Raw genomic sequence first — 26,466 nt, 5'->3', positions numbered from 1 at the left:
ATACAATAAATGTTCTGTGCGCACTCAGTTGAATGCCATTTTTATTACATCCATAAGTCAGTACTGTCTGAGCTATTGTTTTCTCTGTTTTGATTACATTGTTTTTATATTTAAGTTTTAATATCTAATAGAGAATGGTAATTGCCAATATTTATTGTATGCCTCTTGCGTGCCAGGGAGATGTTGAATACTTTACAAGCATCATCTCATTTAACTTTTATAACCTTTTTTTTTTTTAATGTTTATTTATTTATTTTGAGAGAGAAAGAAAGTGAGCAGAGGAGGGGCAGAGAGAGGGAGGGAGAGAGAGAGAGAATCCCGAGCAGGCTCCGTGCTGTCAGTGCAGAGCCAGACACGGAGCTGATCTCATGAACCATGAGATCATAACCTGAGCCGAAATCAAGAGTCAGACACTTAACTGACTGAGCCACCCAGGTGCCCTTAATTTTATAACTCTTGAAATAGGTACTTTCATCCTCATTTTTGAAACTAAAATGGAAGTAACTTGTTCGTATTCTCATAGCTGAAAGTTAGCAGAGCTGCAGTTCAAATCTTAAGGAATATTACTCCGTATCTCATTGACCAGTACTCATCACGGGTTTTGTTAAACTTTACGTTCTCCACAGCAGTGGTTCTCAAAGTGTGGTCCCTGGACCAGCAACATCAACATGACCTGGGGACTACTTCAAAATGCTAATTCTTGGGCCCTGCTATGGTCTGAATGTTTATGTCCCCCCAAAATTTGTATGTTCAAATCCAGAAATACCGTATAAGGAGGTGAGATCTTTGGGAACTGATTAGGTCACGAAGGTGGACTACTCATAAATGGGATTAGTGCTCTTGTAAAATAGATCCCACACAGAAGGTGCTGGCTGTGAACCTTTAGTGAGGTCTCTCACTAAAATGTGACCACACTGATGCCCTGATCTTGGACTTTGCAGCCTCCAGAACGGTGATCAATAAATCTCAGGTGTTTATAGGCTGCCCAGTCTGTGGTGTTTCATTATAGCAGCCTGACTGGACTAAGAAAGTTGCTCCCCTAGGCCTGTTGAATCAGAAACTGGGAGTGAGATGGAGGGTTTTTACTGTATCTTAACAAGCCCTCGAAGTGTTTTGAATCCACATTAAAGTTTGAGAGCCTCTGCTCTCTGTGTCTAGTTCAGGGAACTTCACCTTGGTGCCTTGGTGTTGGCAGGAAATGTTTATGTGATGAATATTGAGTATGTGACCATGTGGACATTGTCTTCTAGGTTTCTTGTTGTCTCTGGGGAGCCCCTGGGTTAGATCTTTCTCCAGACTCCAGCCTGCCTCCCCCCAGCAGCTCTGCTTGGATTTACAGATGCCTACCAGGCTTTAGGCTCCTGAGAGAATAAAGTTTGAGACCTACCATGACGATGTCAGCTAATCAGACCTCGCCCCAAAAATCCCTGATCCTGGTTCCAGAGGAATATGACAGTTCATATGAGGTGAGAAGGAAGAATGTCGGGGGTAAGAATTCATCCTGGGAGTAGACACCTCTGATATGTCACCAGAGCCTCTGGGCAGTGGCAGATGGGCCACAGGAAGCAGCCACACTCTCTTACTACCCTGAAGCAAATCTTGATCTTTCTGCCAAGAATAAGAAACACATAGGTATTGTCTCCACATCTAGAGACCAACTGTGTGATAGTGGAGAGGTGAAATGTCAGAAACTGTCTTTTATTCTTTCCTCATGCTATATTGATCTTTTGGCTGAGGATAAACTTCCTGATTAGAAATAATTTTTGTGCACGATGTTGAAACTATTTTATTTCTTCTTAAACTGTGTCTCCCACATACATATTTCTCTATTCTCTTTCTGAAATTTAGATGTTGGTTCTCTGTTGATCATTTTTATGAGCTACTTCCAAAAACTTCTTAATCCTGGCAGATAAAAAATATGAAACTTTGCTATAATATTGATTTTATTCTCTAACCAAGAGCATTAAATTAGAAATAAGAAGTAAAAGACTTTTGCATGGAATTGGGAATAGACTTAATATCACTGAACTATACATTTTAAAATGGTAAATTTTGTTATGTACATTTTACCACAATTTAAAAAAAGTAAAAGGCTAGCAAAAGAAACCCCTATATGTGAAAACTTTGAACATTTTTTTTCTACATAAATATTCTTTAAAGGGAAAACCATAAAATGTCTTAGAAAATTCTTTGAGTTGAATTTCAGTTAAATAAAGAACTACATTTTAAAGTTGGGTGGTGAAGCTAAACTACAGAGGAGCAAATCATAGATTTAAATGCCTTTTTAAGGAATCCTTGAAGTTTAGGGGGGAAAAGACGTAAGATATGAGTAACGCTTAAAACTGAAGAAGTTAAAAAAAGAACTCAATAAATATAAAGTAACAATAAGGAGTAAAAAACAGTTAAGGGAAGAAATTAGTCACATGGAGAACAAAACTAATTGATGAAGATGTCTGATAGAAGCATAAGTGGCTTCTACACGCTGATAATCAAGAACAGAGAGTAAAGATACACTTAAAGAGTGTAACAAAACATCGGAGACAGTTACTGCTTCATCAAAGATTAAAACCATTGTGAAAAAAAAGATTAAAACAATTGTGAATGAATATTATATAAAATCATATAAACAACAGGAATATAGCTTTACAAAAAATAGATGTCAAAATTGGTGGATACAAATGGTTCAGAAGCCTTTCAAGAAATTAAAATGTTTATTGAACACACAGTTAAACGTGGTGGTAAACTTCATGGGGATTTACATTTGCCCCGTATGCCAAAGTTTGGGTAAAGATGGTATCTAAAGATATTTCCAGCCTTGTTTGTGGTATTTGTTTTATTTTGTTTACTACCTTAAACTTGATGCCCAAACTAATCAAGGACAGTAAAAAAAGAAACAACTGGAAATTATGAACATAGATTCAGAAGTCAGATGTATTAATTAACTGAATTCAAGAATACATGAAAACAGTAGCCAAATAGGGCTTATCATAGGGACACATGTGAAGCAGACACTACTTTCTCATTTAGTAGTCAACTCCAAATCAAAGAAGTTAAGATAGTAAAATATCTAAAACAACAATAACAATATTGTGTATCAAAATATATAGCAAAACAGCATTGAGAGATAATTCAGAAAAATAATTTGTGTCACGCAAATAAATGTAAAAATATAGATGAAATGGATGACTTTCTAGAAACATAGTAAATTTCTCACCAAATCTTTAATTACTGTTTTCCACATTTTCACTTTTAGATATTAAGATTTTTAGTTAAGTAATTCTGTTTTTTTATTTTTTATTTTTTTTAATTTTATTTTTTATTTTTTAAAATTTACATCCAAATTAGTTAGCATATAGTGAAACAATGATTTCAGGAGTAGATTCCTTAATGCCCCTTACCCATTTAGCCCATCCCACCTCCCACAACCTCTCCAGCAACCCTCAGTTCTCCATATTTATGAGTCTCTTCTGTTTTGTCCCCCTCCCTGTTTTTATATTATTTTTGTTTCCCTAAGTAATTCTATTTTTAATAAAATTAGGATTGCAGCTTTGGAGAGATTTATTTGCACTGATTTTATTCTGCTTCTTGGAATGTTAAGTTTTGTGTAAAGTGTGTATGTGTGTATGGGCAGATTTTATGTTCAATATTTCTGAATGTTACATAGGCACCTGAAAAGACTGTCTCAGGATACAGAATTTGCTGTCTTATCAATAAGCTATCTTATGTAGTTATGAAGTTTTACAAATGTGGTTTATTTATTTTTTACTTTATCTGTTGGAACTGAGAGATACTAAGTTTCCCACCGTGAATATATTTGTCTATATTTATCTGTAGTTTCTGTGAATGAATTTGGATGCTATGAAATTTGTGCAGTGATAGTAATGACATCTGAAATTAATTTTGGATTATGTTCTTGTTATGTTTAATATTTTTTCCCTAGAATTCAGCCCTATCTGATTGGAGGCTCGTTTCCTTCCTGTTGGCATTTTGAGATACAACTTTTGCTCATCCTTTTTCTGTCCTCGGAGTCCTTGTGAACTTTTTTTGTATAGCATTTAGAAAAGATATATTTTATGTACACTTTTGATAAAGATAGTTCTTTTATAGATCTTTCACCTTAGACCTTGTATTCTTGCTTTTGTTTCTTTGTCCCTTTCAGTAATTTGGAAGGTTTGGTTTCTTTTTTGTATGGTTGGCCCTTTTAGTGTGATCTTTATCACATTAACGTCTTCAACTAAATCTTTTCTCTTGTTTTAGACAATATCTATTAAATTTATACTGTGAAAAATGATAAAAGGTCTATGTTTCCACTTCAAGGATTCTTCTGTTTATTAGATGTTTTTATTAAATTCTATTTTTTTTCTATCTTCCTCTAAAAGTTTCACGTTGCTCAGTTGTCTTAATCTTATCCTTGTCGCTTTTTGTGTTTTCACGTGGTGTTTTACTGCTTTCAGAGAGACCTCCATTTTTGTGTTGCTTTTCTTTTTCACCTCTTTACAGAGTGCTGCCAGTTTATTTTTCAAAAACTTGAATAACCATTTGCTTTAGCCTGTTTTTCCATTATTTCCTCCTTGGACTCTGAGATTCCTATTTATTTTAGGTAGTTTTTTGTTTGTTTTAGTGAATTCCTTGAAATCATGGTGAATGTGTTTTCTTCTGTCATGTGACAATTTATTTCTAGCATGTTCCTTTTAATTTCTTCTTTTTTTCTCTCATTCTTTTTACTTATAGTATCTTTGTACATCAGGAGATGTTTATTATTATCTTTGAATGAGGAGATTTTTTCCTGGACAAACTGTTTATAAGAAGCTCATTTTGGTAAGGAGTCAAAGCTACTAATATAACATCTTCTTTATTCGCCATTAATTCTGACGATGTTGGGTTTGGGGGCTGGGGTTTTGGTGTATGTAGGGTATGACTGTGCCAGTGTGTGAAAGAGAAAAATCGGAGCACATGTATTTTTGCAAGTATATAGGGAACATTTTCAAAGAAATGACAGTGTTTTAAGCCCCATAATCAACACATCATAAAGAAGCAGACTATAATCTCTGAACACAATTAAATGAAGAAATAAAAAAGATAGCTTTCAGATAACATAATTTTAGTCATTAAAAGCCACAGGTATCTAAGATATACTTCCCAAAGAGAGAGATATACTTCTGTATTCCCTTGTCCTTCCTCTATGCTCATTCCCTCCCCTGAATTCAGTGGCCTGCTCTGTACATACAACTCCCAAATCTTTATCTCCATACTATCTCTCTATTCAACTACTTAGTATATACCCTTATATATGTCTTATCACCTAAATTTCAATATGTACAAAATTTAAATCATTATTTCTTGTCTTGTTCCCCCAGCCTCCTCCTCTAATCCTTAAATCCATCGGTGACACCAAAATCTACAGTTGGACTGAACTAATAACTGATATTGGACTGAACTAATAACTAATATTTATTTGAGTCCCTTTTTCTCACCTTCACAGCTGGTGTCAATTTTATCTTCTTAATATCAATTCCTTCTATAGCCTTACTACTCCAGTCTTAAGTTTAGTTAAGTAAGAAATTCATATTCTCTCACATGAATTGTGCAGTGGGTCTCATGACTGATTTTCCACTTTTGTCTATTCCAAATGTTCTGTTTTAAGAATACACTTTCTTCAATATATTTTTTTAAACTTTTTATTTATTTTGAAACAATTATAGATCCTAAAAGGGCATTGCGAAACATACTACAGTGGTGGTGCACAATTCTTTTTTTTTCATTACTGGTTGTAATTTGGTAATATTTTTTGAGGATGTTTGCATCTAAGGTCATGAGAGATAGTGATCTGTAGTTTTCGTTTTTGTACTATCTTTGTCTAATTTTGATATCAAGGTAATGCTGGCCCCACAAAATTATTTGGGAAGTGTTCTCTTTTGTTTTCTGGATAAGACTGTAAAAATAAGGCTAACTCTTCTTTAAATATTTAGTTGAATTCTCTAATAAAGCATTCTGGGCCTGGAGATTTCTTTTTTTCAGGAGCTTTTAAATTAAGACTTTAATTTCATGATTATAGGATCATCTTTTCTGTTCCATAATAGTTGTGTTTTGTTAGTTTGTGGTTTTTGAAGAAGTAATATATTTCTTCTAAGTTTTGGGATCTATTAACATAGAATTTTTATATTCTCTGTATTTCCTTTTAAATTTTTTTTTTTTGCAACTTTTTTATTTATTTTTGGGACAGAGAGAGAGAGAGCATGAACGGGGGAGGGGCAGAGAGAGAGGGAGACACAGACTCGGAAGCAGGCTCCAGGCTCTGAGCCATCAGCCCAGAGCCTGACGCGGGGCTCGAACTCACAGACCGCGAGATCATGACCTGGCTGAAGTCGGACGCTTAACCGACTGCGCCACCCAGGCGCCCCTGTATTTCCTTTTAAATGGCAGCTGCATCTATAATATTTCTTTTCCTTTTTTTTTTAAAGTATTTATTTATTTATTTTGAGACAGAGCATGCGCATGTGCACAAGTTGGGGAGGGGTAGAGAGAGAGGGAGAGAGAATCCCAACCAGACTCCTAGCTGACAGCATGGAGCCCCACTTGGGGCTTGATGTCACAAACCACGAGATCATGACCTCAGCCAAAATCAAGAGTCAGATCTTTAACCGACTGAGCCACCCAGGTGCCCCAGTATTTCTTATTTCGCTACTGACATTGGTGATTTGTATCTTGTTTTTATCTTTGCCAGTCTAATAGCTCAGTCAACAGAGCTTATCAATTTTATTGATTTTTTTCAAATAACTGCATTGTATTTTATTGATTTTTCTTGTGTTTTTTTTAAGTTTTTGTTTTTAATTTCATTGATACCTGCTCTTTATTTTTCTTTCTTCTCCTTGCTTTGAGTCTATTTTGCTCTTCTTTTTCTAGTTTCTTGATTTAACGATTTTCCCCTTTCCTTTTTTCTTAACTGATACATACTTGACATAAAATATTATATTAGTTTCAGGTATATAACATAATACAATGTTTCTATATGTTGTGAAATCATCACCACAATAAGTCTAGTTAACATTCATTACTGTACATAGTTACAATTTTTTGTGTGATGAAAAATTTTTAAGATTTACTCTTAGCAACATTCAGTATACATTACAGTATTACTAACTGTAGTCACCATGCTGTAACATTATAGCCCCATGATATATTTATCTTATAACTGAAAGTTTACCTTTTGACTGCCTTCACCCATTTTGCCCACTACCTATTCCCCACCTCTGGTAACTACCAGTCTGTTCTGTGTATATGTGACTTTAGGTTTTTTTTATTTTGAGTTTCACATATAAATGAGATCATATGGTAATTCTTCTTCTTTCTAACTTATTTCTCTTAGCATAATATCCTCAAGGTCCATCCATGCTGTTGCAAATGGCAAGACTCCTTTTTTACGGCCAAATGGTATTCCATTGTATATATATACCACATTTTCTTTATCCATTCATCCACTGGTGGACACTTAGGTTGCTTCCATGTCTTGGCTATTGTAAATAACACTATAGTAAACATGGAGGGATGCATGTATCTTTTTGAGTTTGTTTTCATTTCCTTTGGATGAATATCCAGACATGGAATTGCTGGATCATATGGTAGTTCTAGTTTTAATTTTTTGAGGAACCTCCATACTATTTTCTGTAGTGGTTGCACCAATTTGCATTTTTTTTAAAATTTTTTTTTTAACGTTTATTTATTTTTGAGACAGAGAGAAACAGAGCATGAACGGGGGAGGGGCAGAGAGAGAGGGAGACACAGAACCGGAAGCAGGCTCCAGGCTCTGAGCCATCAGCCCAGAGCCCGACGTGGGGCTCAAACTCACGGAACGTGAGATCGTGACCTGAGCTGAAGTTGGATGCCCAACCGACTGAGCCACCCAGGCGCCCCTGCACCAATTTGCATTTTTACCTATAGTGCACAAGGGTTCCCTTTTCTCCACATCTTCATCTGTACTTGTTAATTCTTACTTTTTGTTTTGTTTTGTTTTTTGATAATAGTCATTCTAACAGGTGTAAGGTATCTCATTATGGTTTTAATATACATTTCCCTGATGATTAGTGATCTTGATCACCTTTTGGCCTTCTATACGTCTTTGGAAAAATATCTATTCAGATCCTCTGCCCATTTTTTAAATTGTTTCCCCTTTTCTAATGTAAACATTTAGTGCTATGAATTTCCCTTTCAGCATTGCTCTATCTGCATCCCATAGATTTTGATATATTTTCACTTTCAGTTCTATGTATTTTCTAAATTTCTTTTGAGAATTCCTCTGTGATTTATAAGTTATTTAGAAATGTGTTACTTCATTTCCAAATATTTTGTGGCTTTCTGGATAGCTTTTGTTACTATTTTGTAATATAATTCCTTTGCAGATTTTTCTGTTGTCTTTGTTACCGATTTTTGGTTTGATTCCATTATGATCAGAGATGCTATGTGTTATTTTAATTCTTTTATATTTGTTAAAGTTTGTTTCACAGTCTAGGTTATGGTCTGTCTTGGTCACTCTTCTGTAGGTGTTTGAAAAGAATGTGTACTCCACTGTTGTTAGTTGGAATATTCTGTAAATTTCAGTTAGATCCTATTGTTTGTTTCTTCTATATCATCGATAATTTCCTGTCTCCTGTTTCTATAAATTGCTAAGTGTGCGTATTCAGGTCTATATAATTCTTTTTTAAAATGTTCATGACTTTAGGTAGAAATAGCCATTCCTTCAATTATGCATTTACAGATGAAATTTTTTAAATATGGAGGATCATGTTTTTAAAAAACATTTTATTATGAAAAAAGTAAACATATACAAAAGTCAAGAGAATAGTATCAGGAGCCCTTGTATTTCTCGTGCCTACCACCTAGCTTTATTAGTCATCAATATTCTGCCATTTAAATTCCATCTAAAACCACCCCCCCCCCCACTCCCACAGCTGCTAGATTATTTTAAAGCAAATCCCAAACACCATATCTTATCTGTAAATAATTTGACATGCATCTTTAAGAGATGAGAATTCTTTTTTTCTTTCTTTTTGTTTAACATAACCACTAAGCCTTTATCACATCTAAAACAACAGTAATTCCTAGATATCATCTAATACCTGGTTATCATTTGAGGTTTTTAAAACCCATCATAAATATCTTTTTAATATTGGTTTGTTTTAATGAAGGGCCAAACAAGGTCCTCAAGTTGCATTTGGTTAGTATGATTCTGAAGTTTCTTTTAATAAAGAAAAGCTTCCTTCCTATTATTTTTTCTATTGTAATTTATTTATTTATTAAAGTTTATGTATTTTGAGAGAGAGAGGCAGAGAGAGAGAGATAGAGAATCCCAAGCAGGCTTTGTACTGTCAGCGCACAGCCTGATGCAGGGTTCAAGCCCACGAACTGCAAGATCATGACCTGAGCCAAAATCAAGAGTTGGGCACTTAACTGACTGAGCCACCCAGTCGCCCTTATAATTTATTTTTTGAAGAAAGGGGTCATTTGCTGCCTTCTGGGTTTAGCTTACGTTTCAGTCTTAATATTGTTCAGTATGTTTCTCTCACTTCCACTTTACCTGTGAATGATTTGTTAGATTTAGAGGCTGAATGAGATTCAGGTTGGATTTTTCTTTTTCTTTGTTAAGAATACTTAATAGATGGTATAATGAAATCAATTACTATATAATGTCAGGAAGCACATATTTGGTTGTCTCTCTTTTTGTGATGTTAAAATTGATTGTTGAATGTAGATGTTATTAGCTGGTCTATCATTGTAGACTTCTCTTCAGTCTTTCACCTGAAACAGTTAAGCAATTGTTTACTGAATTAGTGAATACTGAATAAATTAATGATTACTGAATAAATTCATTATTTCATTAGGAATTACAAAATTATAATATTCTAATTCTACCCTAACAACTTCATTTATTTGCTAGAATTGTTATGTAAGAAACTTCCTTCATCATTTATTTGGTTATCCTGCAATAGGGATCTTCTATGGAAAAAAGTTCACATAAATCTGATTACCTTAATCACCTTTACTAAAAGTAAAAAAAATCCCTGTTTTATGATCAAACTGTTTTTTCCATAACCACCTTCCTGACATGTCATGCAGACTTCTCTCCATTATATATATATTATTGGTGTTCCCCAAACTCATCATGTATTTTCCTGTCTCCTCACCTTTGCTTCTGTCTTCTCTGGGAAGTGACCTCCTTTACCCCCCATTCTCTATTACACTTATCATATTTCAACTTAAATTCAACTAATACAAACTCACTGCCCCATGTCGAATACACTTTTTCCTTTTTTGGGTCCTCAGTGTGTTGTTCCATTTGAGAGATTTACTTTTTGACACTTAAGTGAACTTGTGTCTATTTTTTCCCTTCTTTTAAATCTTAGGTCTTTTAAGTTGCTGGAAGATTAGAAACATAAATAATCCATTTCTTTGTTCTTAGGACTAGCATAATGGCTGGTCCTAAATTGCTCAGAAACTTATCATAGGTCATTCGTCCACTTGCTAGAAGACTAAGAGAGAGCCTATTCTTCAGTTTTGAAAAATAAGTAATTGACTGACTGTAGTATAGAATAAATAGCAGAAATTCCTTCTTAGATTTCTTTCTCCCACAAAATGATTGTGTAAAACTAGATATTTTAATATGCACCCTGAATGAAATACCATTTTTTAAAAGTTTCTGTACTACACAGGTGTAGGCATTTATCAGAACTTCAAATGGTACATTGTGGATTTGTACATTTCATTGTGTGAAAATTTTACCTTAAAAAAGGTAAACAAACATTATACTCTAGTTAAATGATTTGCATTCTGATGTATTTAGGATGAAGTGTACTGGCATCTACATTTCACTCTGAACTGAATAAAAATGAGATGGATTGATGATAAAAGGATGGATAAATGTATGATAAAACAAATAGAGCAAAATGTTAATGATAGATTCTAAGTGGTTGGGAAACAGGTTTTCACTCTACAAATTCTTTTAAATTTTCTGTATGTTCAAAATTTTCCATAATAAAATGTTAGGGAAATGGGAGGTGAGTTTTTAAAAAGAGGAAATAAATTAATAACAACAAAACCCACATTCCATATTCCTAGTCTCCATCCCCCAAAGCTAACTATTCATATTGAACTGGAAATGTGCCCTTACAGGGATCGGTGTCCTTCAGGGATGTGGCTGTAGATTTCAGCAGAGAGGAGTGGCAGCATCTAGACCTTGCTCAGAGAAACTTGTACCGGGATGTGATGTTGGAGACCTACAGTCACCTGCTTTCAGTAGGTAAGCACAGTTACTCAGATCCACAGTGAGAGTATTTCTGTTCTCAGTTGCTGAATGCTGTGAGATATCTGAAGTATGTAATGTTTTTGACTTTGATTTGTCTAGGGTTCTTTATCCCCTTGGGCATTCTGAACATTACTCTGTTCCAAGAAATAAATGGTTACATTCCTGAAGAACAAAACTTCATTGAACAAGACTATTGATTACATTTTGAAACACAATTAGCTGGATCCAGTCTTTTATCATTTCTCATAAACAGGGTATGAAGTTCCCCAACCAGAAGTTTTCATGTTGGAGCAAGGAAAGGAGCCCTGGGCATTGCAGGGTGAGAGCCCACATCAGAGCTGTTCAGGTGAGTGTGCATGACCAGACAGGTGGGAGAAAGGGGAGCTCTCAGCTGTCTTGAAAAAGACTGGCATCTTTAAAATGCTATTAAGATGACTGTTTTGGAAGGTTCTAATTTTTTTGTTCTAATTTACTGCTTGAGGACCCTTGACATTGGCCTCTCAAATAACTAAATGCTTTCATCATTTCTAACCATCTTCTTTGGCTTTTTGGAGTCTGGATCACATGCTAATCTGCCTCATTAAGGATTTTTTTCTTTCTTTCTGTCTTCCCCATTGTCTATGATTCTTTATGCATTCAGGCATTCATGGATCTGCTTTCTTTCAAACTTACTATATATCACACTCCCATTCCCATAGTCCTCTATCATTTCTTTTTTTCTACTATGGGATGCTTCAGAATATTATGTCCATCCAGGCTCTCTTCCTATTTTCTCCATAGGCACTGACATAAGACTTCTTATTTCCTTTTTCCCCATGTCTTTCACCCAACTGATGACTTGGGGGTAATTGTCACTTAACCTTTAGAAGTACTTTTCTGCTATTTCCTTCCAATATTAGTTGACGTTACACTAACTGGGGTCTCTCTGCCTCATTGCCTGATTTTTGTAAGTGCTTTATTTCTATACTTCACGTGATGAAATTTGAGTTTAATTGTGGTCCGCATTCAGGACACACTGTCATTATCAGTCTGGGTAAAGATTCTCTATGACTGCAGTTTCACTTTTTATGGTTTTGATTACCCACAGTCAGCCATGGTCTGAAAATATTAAATGGGAAATTCCAGAAATAAACAATTTATAAGCTTTAAATTGTGTACCTTTCTGAGTAGCTTTGTGAAATCTTATGCCATCCCACTCCATCCTGCCCACGAGTTGAATCATCCCTTTGTCCAGCATATCCACGCTGTATATACTACCTGACCACTAGTCACTTAGTAGCCTTCTCGTTTGTCAGATTGACTGTCATGATATTGCAGTGCTTCTGTTCAAGTAACCCTTATTTTACTTAACAGTGGCCCCAGAGCAAAAGAGTAGTAATGGTGGCAGTTGTGGTATGCCAAAGAGAAGCCATAAAGTGCTTCCTTTAAGTGAAAAGCTAAAACGTTCTTCACTGAATAAGAAAAAAAATCAGGTTTGGTACCTCTGAGGATTCAGACAGACATCCACTGAGTGTCTTGGAACATGTCCCCTTCCGATAAGGGAAGGGACTCCTGTATTTTGTTTTTTGATTTATTCCCATTTCTTTCTTTTTCCCCACACCCATCTCACTTCTCACTGTAGGCAACTGTTTTATGTGATGGAAACATATTTTTTAATTCGTGCATATTCTTTTAAAATTTAAAGTGACTTGGGGTATGTATTATTATATAAATGTTACTGTGCTATATAGCTTGGGTTTTGCCTTACTTTTTCTACTTCTGTCCATGGTGGATTATGTTCATAAAGTTTATTTCCTCTAACCATTTTATTGTATCCCAGAATGTTCCTATCACCACTGTTACCGCCTCCTCCTCAAATGAGTCACCCTCACCCTCTTCTCTGTGTTCAACTTGGATGATCCATATGACCCTCCCCTCTAGCCTCTGCTAGCTGCTCTTTCAGCTAAACCATCATTCTCCTCTGTGAAGGAGAGTTTAGATTGCAGACTTCACAGCAGAGAATCCATGAAAAAGCTTCTTTTCTACATTGAGAAGGAAGGTGATGCTACAAGTGATATTTTGTTGTATTTCATTCTAGAAGAATTGTGGCAGATTGATGACCAGACAGAAAGCTATCAGCAAAGAGAAAACAAATCTTTAAGCGATGTTGTTTTCATCAAGAAAATACTGACTGCAAAGAAGGATTATGAATATAAGGACATTAGAAAAATAATCCATGTGAGCCAAAACATTCTTTCCCCCAAAAGAGCCCCTCAGTGTGATTCATTTGGAAACGCTTTGAAGCATAATTTAGATTTACATAGTCATTATAGAAACAGTGCATCAAAGAACATGAATAAGATTACTGAATATGGTAAAATTTCTTCCTCTACTGACCCTGAGTGTTCTCCAACAGGAGAGAAGTTATGGGACCATAATCAATGTGGAAATATCCTCAGCTATAAACAAGCATCCTCTCAACATCAAAAAATTCATACTGGGGAGAAATCTTACGAATGTGCTGAATTTGGAAAGATCTTCACCCAGAAGTCACAGCTCAGGGTACATATGAAAGTTCATACAGGAGAAAAACTCTATGTGTGCATTGACTGTGGGAAAGCTTTTGTAAAGAAGCCAGAATTCATTACACATCAGAGAACCCATACTAGAGAGAAGCCCTATAAGTGCAGTGAATGTGGAAAAGCTTTTTTCCAAGTATCTTCTCTCTTAAGGCATCAAAGAATTCATACTGGAGAAAAACTTTATGAATGCAGTGAATGTGGAAAAGGCTTCTCTTACAACTCTGATCTCAGTATACACCAGAAAATTCATACTGGAGAGAGACACCATGAATGCAGTGATTGTGGCAAAGCATTTACACAAAAGTCCACGCTCAAGATGCATCAGAAGATTCACACAGGTGAGAGATCTTATATATGTATTGAATGTGGACAGGCCTTCATACAGAAGACACACTTGATTGCACACCGAAGAATCCATACTGGAGAAAAACCATATGAATGCAATAACTGTGGGAAGTCCTTCATTTCTAAGTCACAACTCCAGGTACATCAACGAATTCACACAAGAATGAAACCCTTTATATATACTGAATATGGGAAGATCTTCAACAATAGTTCCAATCTCATTACACATAAGAAAGTTCAAATTAGAGAGAAATCGTCCATATGTACTGAATGTGGTAAGGCCTTTACGTACAGGTCAGAACTGATTATACATCAGAGAATTCACACTGGGGAAAAACCTTATGAATGCAGTGATTGTGGAAAAGCCTTTACTCAGAAGTCAGCACTCACAGTGCATCAGAGAATTCATACAGGAGAAAAATCTTACGTATGCATGAAATGTGGACTAGCCTTTATCCAGAAGGCTCACTTGATTGCACATCAAATAATTCATACTGGAGAGAAACCTTATAAATGTGGCCACTGTGGGAAATCCTTTACTTCCAAGTCACAACTCCATGTACATAAACGAATTCACACAGGAGAGAAGCCTTATATGTGCGCTAAATGTGGGAAGGCATTCACCAACAGGTCAAATCTCATTACACATCAGAAAACTCATACAGGGGAGAAATCCTATATATGTCCTAAATGTGGAAAGGCCTTCACACAAAGGTCAGATTTGATTACACACCAGAGAATTCATACTGGAGAAAAACCTTATGAATGTGGTACCTGTGGAAAAGCCTTTACCCAAAAGTCACACCTCAATATACACCAGAAAATTCATACCGGAGAAAGACAGTATGAATGCCATGAATGTGGGAAAGCCTTCAACCAGAAATCAATACTTATTGTGCATCAGAAAATTCATACAGGAGAGAAACCTTATGTATGCGGTGAGTGTGGTAGAGCTTTCATCCGGAAGTCAAACTTCATTACTCATCAGAGGATTCATACTGGAGAGAAACCTTATGAATGCAGTGATTGTGGGAAATCCTTCACGTCCAAATCTCAGCTCCTGGTGCATCAACCAATTCACACAGGAGAAAAACCGTATGTGTGTGCTGTGTGTGGGAAAGCCTTTAGTGGCAGATCAAATCTCAGTAAACACCAAAAAACCCATACAGGAGAAAAGCCCTACATCTGTTCTGAATGTGGGAAGACCTTCAGACAGAAGTCAGAGTTGATTATACATCATAGAATCCACACTGGAGAGAAGCCTTATGAATGCAGTGACTGTGGCAAATCTTTCACTAAGAAATCACAACTCCAAGTGCATCAGCGAATTCACACAGGAGAAAAGCCTTATGTATGTGCTGAGTGTGGGAAGGCTTTCACAGACAGGTCAAATTTGAATAAACATCAGACAACACACACTGGAGACAAACCCTATAAGTGTGTAGTCTGTGGGAAAGGCTTCGTCCAGAAATCTGTGCTCAATGTCCATCAGAGTATTCACACTTGAGAAGAACAGTGTGAGAGAACCTCAGTGAGATCAGGTCTGATTGTATATCATTAAATTTGTTAGCAGAAAAATATGCATATTATAAGTAGAAATACCCCATCAAAGTGTCTCACATTATTGTAAAGAATAGGGCCCTGAATGAAGGGGGCCCTTCCCACATTAACACCACCTTCGTTAAACCTTGAAGTGTTCATACTAGGAAAATTGATAGAAGGCTTCTCATAAAAATATGATGGGACATTGTTACCAGATTCTGCATAGGAGAGGTTATATTAAGTCATGTTAATGATAATCCTGTTTACTGTGGAATAGGCAGATTACCAACAGGTTGAATGGTACAACAACATAATGTATATGATAGTGACAGATCCTAAGTTCTGTGAGATGTTTGCTGCAGAACACATTAGCTAACACTGTTTGGGGTGTTTTCTCATTCTTCTGCTGAATCTAACATGGTTGTGTGTGTCCGGTCCCCCATTGAGTATTTCCATCAAGAAAGAGATAACTCAGTAAAAAAGTTCTTTATGTATGCAGACACAAACCTCCGAGTGTATGTTGACCCATTATCCTCTAGCATCATGACTTGTAACCCCACCCCTTATCATCTCTACCACTAAAGTGTATTTGACCCTCATTAGTTCCTAGAATATTGTCTTCTGACACCCACATAATTGCATTAGTGCTAAATACTAATGTCTGCTGACTACCATTATCTCATTTAGCTCCCAACATAGTGTTTTGTGAACCTCCACTACCCTCAGGAAAGCTTCTGAAAAGAATTTTCAGGTCATTTTGGTCAACTTTTCATCTCCATCTCCCTTTTGCTGTCATAGTTCTTCCAGCTTATTTGTCTGCCTTAATGCCCTGACATTTATAATAATAACAAATTAGAAACTCATATTAAAACACACCTCAACATTTGTTCAAGTCTTCTCTGTGTCCCATCTTTATGCCATGGACTCCACAAGCACCTTCTCCCCATATGCCTCAAACATATCAGTTCAGGTCCTGCCTCAGAGCCTTTGCATCTACAGCACTTATATCTGTGTGGTTAGCTCCTTCATGTCTTCCAAAGGCACCTCTTCACAGAGGCTTTCCCTGTGCTTTCCTGCCTGGTTTAAAATTTTGACCCTCTCCCCTCTATCCTTTATCCTTCTCCATAGCACTTATTGCCACGATGCCCTGTATATTTTACTTGTCTGTGGCTCCTACGTTAGAATGTTTTTCTGTTTTGTTCACCACTGTGAACCTTGACCCGTGCCTGACAACAACAGACATTCCATGAATGCACACTGTGAAGTATTGACCCTGCTCATCACAACTTTCCTTTAATCTTTTCTGTATTGCAGCATACGATGCTGCAATGGGGAGAACCAACTTGCCTAAAACACCAGGCTTTTTCAGCTTGTTTTTACCTGGCCTCTGCCTCCTTTCCCCAAAGCTGAAACATTATTATAAACCTTTTGCCTGATGCCAGCCAATTTAAAGAAGGGAAAACTGAGACAAGAAATCCCACATAGATGCTTGGTGTTCAGGATTTCCTACCATGATTGTGAAATTCGCAGCTCCAAATACCCCACCCCAGACCCTCACCTACAGACCCACTCCTCATGTCCCGACAGGACCACAGCTCTAATAGTATGAAGAGGCTGAGAGCAAACAGGGCAGACCTTCCTGGGAAGTTAGGTGTCTGACCCAAGACTGGCAGCAGTGGTCTCTCAAATGCAGGCAGAGGGTCTGACTGAACACTCAGCTGTTGGGCAGCCAAATTGGAAAGAGCAGAATGGTTCCTCCAGGTCAGTCCACTGGTAACAACTGGGAGTGGCAAGTAATGGGGTTGTGCAAGGTGCTGTTGCCTTTGTGAACAACAGCATTGTGGTTGAGGATGGGGACAGAACCTTGTCAGGGGGCAAGGCTGGGAATACTCCAGAACCCTCTCACCCAAATTTGGTAGTGCCATTACTCCACCTTGGATCGATGTCTGATCCATCACTAACTCCCTTCATCTCACCCTTTGACAGTATCTGATGATCCACCATACTCTTATTCCTATCTTAGAACAATGTATGGTAGGTGATCCACTGTTAACCCCCTTTATCTCATTCAGTACTGTATCTAGGGCTTCACTAAATGTCTTGCAACCCACCATTATGCCTCAATTTATGACCGTGTTTGCTGACCCCCTCAAGAGAGTGTCTGAAGGACACCCCCCCCCCACTTCTTACCCCACTGCAGCACAGTATTTGTACACCCATTATCCCTCTTTTAGTCAGTACTACTTTTATCACCCCTCCTTAATTCCAGGAAATAGTGTCCTGGAGATGTCATTACCTCCTCCACAACTAACCTCCAGTATGATGTCTGTCACTTCACTTGTGACAAAGCCTAGTAATCTCCATATTCCCCATTTATTCCCACTTTTCACGTAAGTAGTAACTGATGACCACTTCCTACAATCTTCAGAACAGGAAACTGTGGTATACCCCACCTAATCCAACTATTAATAATATCTTCTGATACTTTTACTACACTTCTAGTAGGATGCTTTGTGATCCCCCTTCATTACTTGTCCATTGCAACAATGGTGACTAATGATCTCCCATTTCCCCATCTAGCAGTGTTTGTAACTGTCCCCAACCCAGCATGTGGTGATGCCCTCAATACGTTCTCTGAACACTGGTGTCATTAACCTGCTTCCCTCCACACAAGTAAGGGCAATGACTGATAATGCACCATAAACTCCACATTATCCATCTGCATTTTGGAGCCTCCACTATCCCCCTCTATAGTACCTACATTAATAACCAGCAAAAAGTCTGCTGATGTCCATTACCTATTAAGAGTGTCTGTGAACCTTCCATTAAACCTTCCATTAAATCCTGGTAGTTTGCTTTTCCCCATTGGTCTCCACTAACATAATGCTGGTTCCCCATTGCCCATATTGCTTCATGAGGCCCCTGTGTGGCTACTGCCAAGTTCTCCAGCATTGCTTCTCCACATCCCCACTGTTTACATGGACGAAAAACCTGGAAGAGAGAGAAGGGATGAGGATGAGGTCCTCGCCTCATAGGCCCCTCTGGGGGAATTAGTGACCCAGAGTGGGCTGGGGAGGATCTGAGGGGCCCAGGAGACCACCAGCTGGGATTCCCATGATGCAACCAGAATAGAGAAAGCTGTGGATGTGGATTCAAATCCTGGTGCCAACACTGATCTGCTGAGGATTCTGGGCCAGTCCAGCAAACCTTCCCCCTGAGCCTCAATTGCCTCACCTGTAAAATGGAATTATTGAGAATGAAGTGACTTAATCAGGGCTGAATAAGGGAGCAGGGCTAGTGGTTACCAATTAGGGTATCCTGTTGTTGTTAATATCATTACTATTTATAAATGGACACAGCATCTGACCAACATCTGCATGACGGTGCCCAAACCTCACAGAGGGAAACATGTTATTTTTTTTGTCAATTCAAATTATTTCTCTTTTATATGTATTATGGTATTATAGTACTGAGATATTTTTAAAGTCAGATTTATTGAGGTGTGGATAATCACCCTTTTTAGTGTAGAATTCTGAGAGTTTTGACAAATGACAATTATGTAATTAACACCACAGTCAAGACAGAGAACATTTCCTTCACTCCCCAGCATTCCTTCCTATCCCTTTTTAGGCAGTCTCCCTACTTCCAGCCTCTTGGAGTCACTAATTTGATCTGTTTCTGGTCTGTATAGTTTTGCCTTTTCCACGGTGTTACAGAAATATATGGGTATCTGTATGTACATATGTATGTATCCTTTTGAGTCTGACATCTTTCATTTTGTGATGTATTTGAGATTCATCCACATGGTTGTATGAGATACAGGTGAAAATAAGCTGATGATAAGATGCTCAACATCATTAGTCAGGAAAATGCAAATTAAGACCGTGATGAGATACTACTACACGCTTAGAATGGCTTAAAATAATTTTTTTTTAAATAGTACCAAAAGTTGTCATGGATGCAGAGCAATGGATACTTTAATGCGTTACTGTTGGGAAGGTAAAATGATATATCCACTCTGGACAAAAATTTGGCAGGTTCTTATAAAATTAACCATATACCATATACTATGAACCAGCAGTTCTGCTCCTCAGTATTTAACCTAGAGAAATGAAAAATTATATATGGACTCAAATGTTGACAGAAACTATATTCACTTGCCAAAAGATTGGAAACAACCCAAATGTAGTGGGTGAATAATTCAATAAATTGTAGGACATACAATGAAATACTACTTACACATAAGAAGGAATAATTTATTGACACAAGTTACAATATGGATGAATCTCAAAAAAGTATGTTTTACCATGTGATAATTTATATTTGATAAAAGATTATTAGATATTAGATTATAAATATAGGTTTGTATAATTTTATATGTGCATATTACTATTATAGTAATGTATATTTACAATATATAGCACATTATATTTATTGTATATTAAAATGTTTATTTATATAATATCTAATATGTATGATTACTGAATTATGTAACTTTTATATCAGACTTTCACACTTCAGTTATTTATATTTTTACATGTTTACATTTAATGTTTATAGTGTAAAGTTATAACTATAATAAAAGGGGCATATGGTCTGGAGAGCCTGCAGTTGTAGCTGGTCAGCATTTTTATTATTTGTCAGCAGCTCAAGCATCAAGAAAGCTTGTTCCACTTTGGACCTTTGCTCAGCTGTGTTCTCTGAGAGTACTCTGCTTCCCCAATGCCCATGCTGCAGCTTGCTGTCCTTTTCTATTCTTTGGAGAACCCCCTGCCACCACCATCTCCACCATTATATGTGGAGTAACACACTTCTTGGGATCACTATTTTGTACTATATTTGTATTGCAAGTACCACTATCTGACCTGATATTAAATGTTTCTGGTTTGGGTTTATCATTCCCCCCTCCCCACTGGACTGTCAACCTCATGATGCCCAGGCTTTGTCTTCTTCCAACTGTGTTCAGGGCACCCAGCACAGCACTAGCACAAAGTAGACACTCAGTATAAGTTTAAGTGGAAAAATGAATGATAGTAATAACATCAAGGTTGACCACGTGCCCCACACTGAGTGAGCTAAACTCCAGGGGTAGGGGATGAGGAAGGGAGGGTGGGTTGGTTACAGTCCCCTAATTCAAGATTTAATGCCCCTCCCCACACTTCAGCACACCTAAGCCCTAACCCTTTCTCACCCAACCACCCCATCCTTCCCGTCCCCAGTGTATCTGACTTGCATACTTCCCCAGTGTCCACAAGGTCAGTGCTGTCTCCGTACTCAGTCTCCTGGTTGCTGTGGGCAGGCCGTGTAAAGTGGGGAGGGACAATAGTGGGGAACCAACAGGCAGGGAACATTCTGTCAGCATCCACCCCAGAACTTCTGTATCCCATCATTCCATGTGGTCTGCCCTCCATGAGGTCTACCTCCTCCACCAGAGGAACCACCAGTGGATATGAAACCCTGAGGACAAGAGGAATGTGGCAGGGCTGAGGTTTCCCAGCCCCAAGCACGTTGCTGGACAATAAATATGACACAATGTGGCAGGTGTTGACATTTATGGCAAGGTTGGGTTAAAGCCATGATTGTCGGGGTGCCTGGGAGGCTCAGTCGTTTAACTGTCCGCTTTGGCTCAGGTCATGATCTCACTATTCATTGGTTTGAGGCCCGCATCAGGCTCTGCTGACAGCTCAAAGCCTGGAGCCTGCTTTGGATACTGTGTCTCCCTCTCTCTCTGCTCCTCCTCTGCTTGTGCTCTGTCTCTCAAAATGAATAAATGTTAAAAAAAAAAAAAAAAGCCATAATTGTCATGGGCACTTGCCCTAATGGCAGGATAGGCTGAGCACTCCAGCCTCAGCCATCAATTGGGACTACTGGTACTGATGTGCTGTTACCTATATTATACCCTACCCCGCCCCACCCTACTTCCCATGCCATACATCATACCATACCATAACCATACCATACACTTACTAACCATTTTACATAATTCCATAACTATATTAATTATATTATTGTACTAAAGTATAATTAACATAATTTAGAAAAGCTCTGTCATTATTTGTACTATGCCTGTAATTATTAAGATACCATGTTTTAATACCAACTCTGATGCTAAGTCCTGTATCCCTTCCGCCTTCTGCCACCTTCAGGTGGCAGTGATGTTTGCACTATATTTACCCCATAGTGCTACCTCTAGAAGTGACGTTTAACCCCCTCTGTCAAATGAGCTCTATTAGATTACTCCCTTAGTGATATTATAATTGTACTATTTTAATATTTATTATAATAGCATTGCTATTAAAACAAAAATTGGTGTTTCCATCCGTGAAATGGGACAATGTAATCACCACTTTAATACAATCATTTGAATTACATTAAGGTTATGACTATAATTGGGGTGCTTGGCTGGCTCGGTTGGTAGAGCATGTGACTCTTGATCTTGGGGTCGTGAGTTCCAGCTCCATGGTGGGCATAGGAATTACTTTTTAAAAAGCTTATGACTACAATTAATGTCAATTCTGAAAACCTATGGTGTGTTCCATTACACTCTGGAAAATGGCATGTTTATAATGCATCCCTGACTACATTATTAATTGCTATGTAACAAGCTACTCAAAACTTAATGACTTAAAACAACAATAAATATTTATTCTCTCAGTTTCTGAGGGCCAGAAATTTGGGAACACCTTAGCTAGGTGGTTCTGGCTTAGGAACTCTCAAGAGGTTAAGTCATACTGTCAGGAATGATGACAATTTTATAAACCATAGGGAAATAGTCCACATATTACAAGGTCTCTGTGAGGTTTAAATGACAGAACCCAGTATACAGTACTATTAGTGATTGATGATGATGGTGATGATTTATTGAGTGCACCAGTCCCTGTTCTAGGCACTTTAAATCTATAATAAATCCATCCACACAACAATGCTTAAGATGGGCTCATTATTCCCATTTCATAGATGAAGAATGTGAGTTGTAGAGAAGTAAAGTGTCGTGGACTCTGGGTCTGGAGTTCTCGCTTGTCCAGCAGGACAGCAGACTCAGGATTGAAATGTGAGAGGCTAATGTCTGGGAGGAGACAAGAGCCTCGAGTAAGAGTTCTTGCTTCGTTTTTATTGGGATCAGAAGGCTTACAAGTGTGATGGATGTGCACAAAGAGACATTGAAACCATGAACATTAACTCATGGGTGTGAGGGAAAGGGGGTTTTGAAGATATGCAGCGTTAGGGGTTTGGATCAATACAAAACAAAATCCTGGCACCAACATCCTTGCACCGGGCAGATGGTTTCTTCATTTATTTTACAGCAGGCATGAGGGGCCACCTCTGTTTACCTAAACTGGCCTAGGGTACAAGAAAGACTGAACATGCTACCTCAGGGTCAACAAGGCATGTTTCTTTTGCTAATTAGCTCCATTCTGGGCAATTTCACCCTGCTGCAGGTTTATAGCCTTGTTTACTAATTTGCCTATGTTGATCCTTCCTTCCTGTGAATGCAGCTTTCTGCTATTGTACTAAATTGGGGGGTGCTTCCACCCTGAATACCTAATCTTGTTTACCTAATCTTGGATGTTTTCATCCTGAGATTTCCTATTCCTCTACCTTTGTCCTATACTGGGGGCCTTTGCCCTGTTTACCTAATCTTGTTTACCCAATCTTTGGTGTGTTCATCCTGTGGCTTTCTAATTCTTTATGCCTTGTTAGCCTATCCAGGGAATTCCTAAACTTATTCCCCACAGTAAAGGAACTTGCTCAAGATAAAAAGCTAATAAACAGCATAGGGGGATTCAAGCCCAAGCCTGTTGGCTGCAAGATCCATTATATTAATCCCCTTGGAATGCTGCCCCTTAAAAGTCATCGTTAGTATAATCACTTACAATTTGAATTATAGTATATACAACTATAGTTAAGGCGTGGTTGTAATACTTCTCTCTGAATAGGCTGGTTATTCCTATACCCCCACTGCACCCCAAGAAATAGTACATCATTAACATCATTATTATCTTAATATTATAAATGGTGTAAACCTGGGGGATTCCTAAGCTTATCCCCCACACTTTACAAAGAAAAGTCACAAGTATTCACACCCTGGAGAGAATGTAGTTATATACTGACCCATCATTCCTGAAGCAGGGAAGGCAGAAGGTCAGGGTCGGAAGCAGTTAAGAGATTGAGGGTGACACAAACTGGAAAATGGCATCAACCTCCCATCACCAGAAGCCTCCTGAGACTGTTTTGTTGACACAACATGGTAATGAATGGCTTAATGACATTAGTGATTATGATTACACCAGTTCTAGAAGCTGTTGAGAAGAAAGGACATTTTCTGTTTCTTATGCTAGAAAGTAGTAGGAAGGCCTAGAATTATTAAACTTGAAACACAGAAATTGCATAGTGAGTGCTGACTGCAAAGTGAGCTCCCTAAGATACTTAAACTGTGGACAGGGATGAAGAGGATGCACACAGAAAGAATTATACTGGGGTTCTCTAGGATGTTTGTTGTTGTTGTTAATTATTATAGCTGAGTACATTGATATTGGGCCTCACTATTCATATCTAAATTATCTGGATGATTTTTTAATATATAGATTTCTGGGCCCCACCACCAGTTTCTGTTCTAGCATATGTGAGCTGGGGACCAAGAATCTAAATTTCTCACAGGTTCTCAGGTGATGGTGATACTGTTGGTAGTCAAGTCACACTGTGAGCAACAAAGACCTAGAGAGGTCAGTGGTTCACTCAAAGGCATAGAGCTTAGTAAAAGGTAGATGGCAACTAAAGCCAGCAAGTATGAGTCTAGAAACTAAGGGATATCTAAGAGAGAGGATGGATGGCAAAAGTTCAAAAAATATCCTCCTGTCAGAGGCCTGGTAATGATTGATCCAAGGAATCTTTCCTGGTCCCCCAGACAACTCAATGAAGTTGAAGAACATGTCTGGGGCAATCAGTCTTTAGTGGTTAGGAGGGCACTGGAAGCAAACTTAGTTGTATTAAAAATGAGATGTTGGACTGCCTAGAAGTGGATAAATGTGATGAAAACCATGACTATGCTTAGAAGAGACAGATGTAAATCTCTGTAAGCCTGGATTAAGCAACAGTTTCTTAGATGACGTTTAAGCACAAACAAAAAACAAGTAAATTAGACTTTACCAAAATTAAATACTTTTGTGAGTCTAAGGACGTTATCAGGAAGATGCAAAGACAATCCACAGAATGGGAAAAATATTTTCAGATCATCTCTCTGATAGGAGTCTAGTATCCAGGATATATAAAGAACACTTAGTAAAAAGACAACTCAATCTCAAAATAAGCAAAGAATTTGAAGACATTTCTTCAAAGGAGACATACAAATGAGCAATAGCCCATGGAAAAATGCCCAACATCATTAAAGAAATGCAAATCAAAACCATAACAAAATACTATCTTGTACCCATTAGGATAGCCATTTTTAAAAAATGGGAAATAGTGGAGTGTCTGGGTAGCTCAGTCAGTTAGGCATCCAACTCTTGATCTCACAACTTGTGAGTTTGAGCCCTGCATCAGGCTCTGTGCTGACAGTGTGGAGCCTGCTTGGGATTCTCTCTCCCTCTCTCTCTGCCCCTCCGCCACACTCTCTGTCTCTCTCAAAAATAAATAAATAAACTTTTTTAAAAATGAAAAATAGTAAGTTTTAGTGAAGTTGTGAAAAAAATTGGAACCCTCACAGATTGCTGACATAGATTTCATATACCTGTTGGCCATTTTTATGTCTTCTTTGCAGAAATGTGTATTCAAATCTTTAGCCCATTTTTACATAGAGGTGCTCAGTGGATTTTGTTTATTGTCTTGCTATTAAGTTGTAGGAATTTCTTATATATTTTAGAAATTAACTCCTTATCTGATATGGTTTGCAGTTATCTGATATTCTCTTCTAGTCCACAGGTTGCTTTTCACTGTGTTATTTCCTTTGCTGTGCAGAAGCTTTTTGATTTGATGCAGTCTCACTGGTCTGTTTTTGCTTTGGTTGCCTCTGCTTTTGGTGTTGTATCCATGCTGTAAAGCTTTCCCTCTATGATTCCTAGGAGTTTTATAGTTTCAGAACTTACATTTAAGTTTTTAATCCATTTTGGGTTGATTTTTATGTATGGTATGATACATAGATCCAATTTCATTCTTATGTAGGTGGAGATCCAGCTTTCCTAACGTAACAATTTGTTAGAGACTGTCCTTTTCCCATTGTGTATTCTTGCCATCCTTGCTGAAGATCAATTGATCTTGTACATGTGGATTTAGTTCTGGGCTCCCTGTTCTGATCCATTGGTCTATAAGGTCTGTCTATATGTCTGTCTTTTTACCAGACCATAATGTTTTAATTACTAAGGCTTTGAAATATATTTTGAAATTAGGAAGTGTAATGCCTCAGTTTTGTTCTTCTTTCCCAAGATAGTCTTGGTTATTTGGAGACTGTTTCCATGTGAGTTTTAGAATTCTATTGTAAGAAAGTAGCCCAGTCTCATTCCTTTGTATGTAAAAAATTTCCCAGCACCATTCATTGAAGAGACTATCCTTTTCGCCATTGTATTTTCTTGGCTCCTATGTTGTAAATTAATTGACCATCTACATGTAGGTTTATTTCTGGGTTCTCTATTCTGTTCCACTGAACTATATGTCTGTTTTTATGCCAGTACCATATACAGTTTTGATTACTATAGCTGTGTAATATAGTTTGAAATCAGGAAGTGTGAT

The 26,466-nt window shown here is 37.6% G+C and overlaps 1 protein-coding gene across 1 annotated transcript in view; it reads left to right on the top strand.

Annotated features, from left to right (window-relative positions):
* The first annotated feature begins 441 nt into the window (after positions 1 to 441).
* Positions 442 to 26,466, top strand: part of LOC102900592 (zinc finger protein 27) — a 73,282-nt gene continuing 47,257 nt past the window's right edge. Inside the window, 4 exon segments of the mRNA XM_045047009.1 lie at positions 442 to 1,466; positions 11,164 to 11,290; positions 11,550 to 11,642; positions 13,374 to 15,719. Coding sequence (XP_044902944.1) covers positions 1,389 to 1,466; positions 11,164 to 11,290; positions 11,550 to 11,642; positions 13,374 to 15,719 — 2,644 coding nt within the window. The 5' untranslated portion in view covers positions 442 to 1,388.

This window comes from Felis catus, chromosome E2, assembly GCF_018350175.1.
Source record: "Felis catus isolate Fca126 chromosome E2, F.catus_Fca126_mat1.0, whole genome shotgun sequence".
Classification (NCBI taxonomy): domain Eukaryota; kingdom Metazoa; phylum Chordata; class Mammalia; order Carnivora; family Felidae; genus Felis; species Felis catus.
Note: the sequence above shows the minus strand (reverse complement) of the source record. Positions and strands in the feature narration are given on the sequence as shown.